Source organism: Aulonocara stuartgranti (genome assembly GCF_965226115.1).
Source record: "Aulonocara stuartgranti genome assembly, chromosome: 9".
Taxonomy (NCBI): Eukaryota; Metazoa; Chordata; class Actinopteri; order Cichliformes; family Cichlidae; genus Aulonocara; species Aulonocara stuartgranti.
In genome coordinates this window covers 35,550,001-35,552,500 of record NC_138960.1, presented here as the reverse complement: position 1 = coordinate 35,552,500, position 2,500 = coordinate 35,550,001, and the positions used below count along the sequence as shown (strand labels likewise).

The 2,500-nt window shown below is 47.0% G+C and overlaps 1 protein-coding gene across 1 annotated transcript in view; it reads left to right on the top strand.

Annotated features, from left to right (window-relative positions):
• dnah5l (dynein, axonemal, heavy chain 5 like) overlaps positions 1-2,500 on the top strand; it is a 59,928-nt gene that overhangs the window by 17,270 nt on the left and 40,158 nt on the right. Inside the window, exons 21-24 of the mRNA XM_082546868.1 lie at positions 1-54; positions 309-448; positions 737-888; positions 994-1,201. The exon at positions 1-54 is cut by the window's left edge and continues 102 nt beyond it. Coding sequence (XP_082402994.1) covers positions 1-54; positions 309-448; positions 737-888; positions 994-1,201 — 554 coding nt within the window. The remainder of the gene's footprint in view (positions 55-308; positions 449-736; positions 889-993; positions 1,202-2,500) is intronic.

The window sequence follows — 2,500 nt, the reverse complement described above, 5'->3', positions numbered from 1 at the left end:
AGTGCGCCACGCTGCCTGAGCACCGCCCTGCTGGTCCGGCATGAAGACAGCAAGGTTTGTGACGACTGAATGAAAGCAGCTTTTAAAGGTCGTGCGTGGCTTTAACTTTTTAATCATCTTTTTCAGATTTGAACAAATCGTTTTTACACATTTCAGTCATGTGACCGACAGTCCAGAGCCGACTGCTTTTGTTTCTGCAGGCAGTGAACTAACACCACACACTCCACTTTCCTTTGGATGCTGGATCCTTAAATTTGCTGTTAGATTTTAGATTTTATTGAACATTTGAAAGAGCCTCTTTGTTTCAGGAGGTCTCGGTGAACCTGGACCCTGTGGTGCTGGAGGTGCTGCAGGAAGCTCGGTGGATGACCAAACTGGGCGTGAACGTGCCAAAGGTCATCCAGAAGATGACCTCCAGGGAATCAGAGCTCAGAGATTTGTACAGCCGGTGAGAGCAGCTGTTCAGTCCAGCTGTAGGCACGTCAGCAGCTCATTCTGTGATGTTCTCACTCAAATCCATCACATGAATGTCTTTTCTTTGGTTTGTAGTTCTTGTTGTTACTTCACTCTGTGCTGGATAGAAAAGCTCACAGAAACAAGGCGCTTGTTCTTGATTAAACAACATCATGATTTATTTTCTCTGCGACGTTACTCATCTCGTCTCAGACTCTTGTCTTCATCTCTTCTTCACTTTGGTAAACTTGTGTTTTCTTTGATGGTGCTGACTCTGGTCCAGACTGCTGGAGATGCTCCAGGACTACAGCTCTGTGGTGGGCAGGGTCCCACCTCTCCTCCTCCCCCTCATGCAGCCCTTCATTGGCCGTGTGGAGGCAGCTCTCTCCCCTGGACTCACCTCACTGTCCTGGACTGCCCTCAACACTGAGCGGTGTAAGGACGGACAGCTTCCCGTCTCATTGTTGTTGTGCTAATATACAAAGAAAGGACATCAGATTTATAAGCATTCGATAATGATTCCCTTCCACTCTGTGTCAGTCCTGCAGAATGTGTATGTGGCTCTCAAAGACGTGGACCTGGTGGCCAAAATGGCGACAGACCTGTTGGACTGTCGCATCGGCCGGCTGCTTGGGGCCATGTCGTCCTGCTGTCTGCTGGTCCTTCCTGAAGACTCGTCTGTGTCGGCGCAGGACCTCCTGCTACAGACAGGAAGCTTGGTCCAAGCTGCTGCTGTCACCCTGAGCTGGTAACACTGACAGTAACACTGACAGCAACACTGACAGCAACACTGACAGCAACAGTGACAGCAACACTGACAGTAACACTGACAATAACACTGACAGCAACACTGACAGCAACACTGACAGTAACACTGACAGCAACACTGACAGTAACACTGACAGTAACACTGACAGCAACACTGACAGTAACACTGACAATAACACTGACAGCAACACTGACAGTAACACTGACAGCAACACTGACAGCAACACTGACAATAACACTGACAGCAACACTGACAGCAACACTGACAGTAACACTGACAGCAACACTGACAGTAACACTGACAGCAACACTGACAGCAACACTGACAATAACACTGACAGCAACACTGACAGCAACACTGACAATAACACTGACAGCAACACTGACAGCAACACTGACAGTAACACTGACAGCAACACTGACAGCAACACTGACAGCAACACTGACAATAACACTGACAGCAACACTGACAGCAACACTGACAGTAACACTGACAGTAACACTGACAATAACACTGACAGCAACACTGACAGTAACACTGACAGCAACACTGACAGTAACACTGACAGTAACACTGACAATAACACTGACAGTAACACTGACAGTAACACTGACAGCAACACTGACAGTAACACTGACAGCAACACTGACAGCAACACTGACAGTAACACTGACAATAACACTGACAGCAACACTGACAGTAACACTGACAGTAACACTGACAGCAACACTGACAGCAACACTGACAATAACACTGACAGCAACACTGACAATAACACTGACAGCAACACTGACAGTAACACTGACAGCAACACTGACAGTAACACTGACAGTAACACTGACAGTAACACTGACAGCAACACTGACAGTAACACTGACAGCAACACTGACAGCAACACTGACAGTAACACTGACAATAACACTGACAGCAACACTGACAGTAACACTGACAGTAACACTGACAGCAACACTGACAGCAACACTGACAATAACACTGACAGCAACACTGACAGCAACACTGACAGCAACACTGACAGTCACACTGACAATAACACTGACAGCAACACTGACAGCAACACTGACAATAACACTGACAGCAACACTGACAGTAACACTGACAGCAACACTGACAGTAACACTGACAGTAACACTGACAGCAACACTGACAGCAACACTGACAATAACACTGACAGCAACACTGACAGTAACACTGACAGCAACACTGACAATAACACTGACAGCAACACTGACAGTAACACTGACAGTAACACTGACAGCA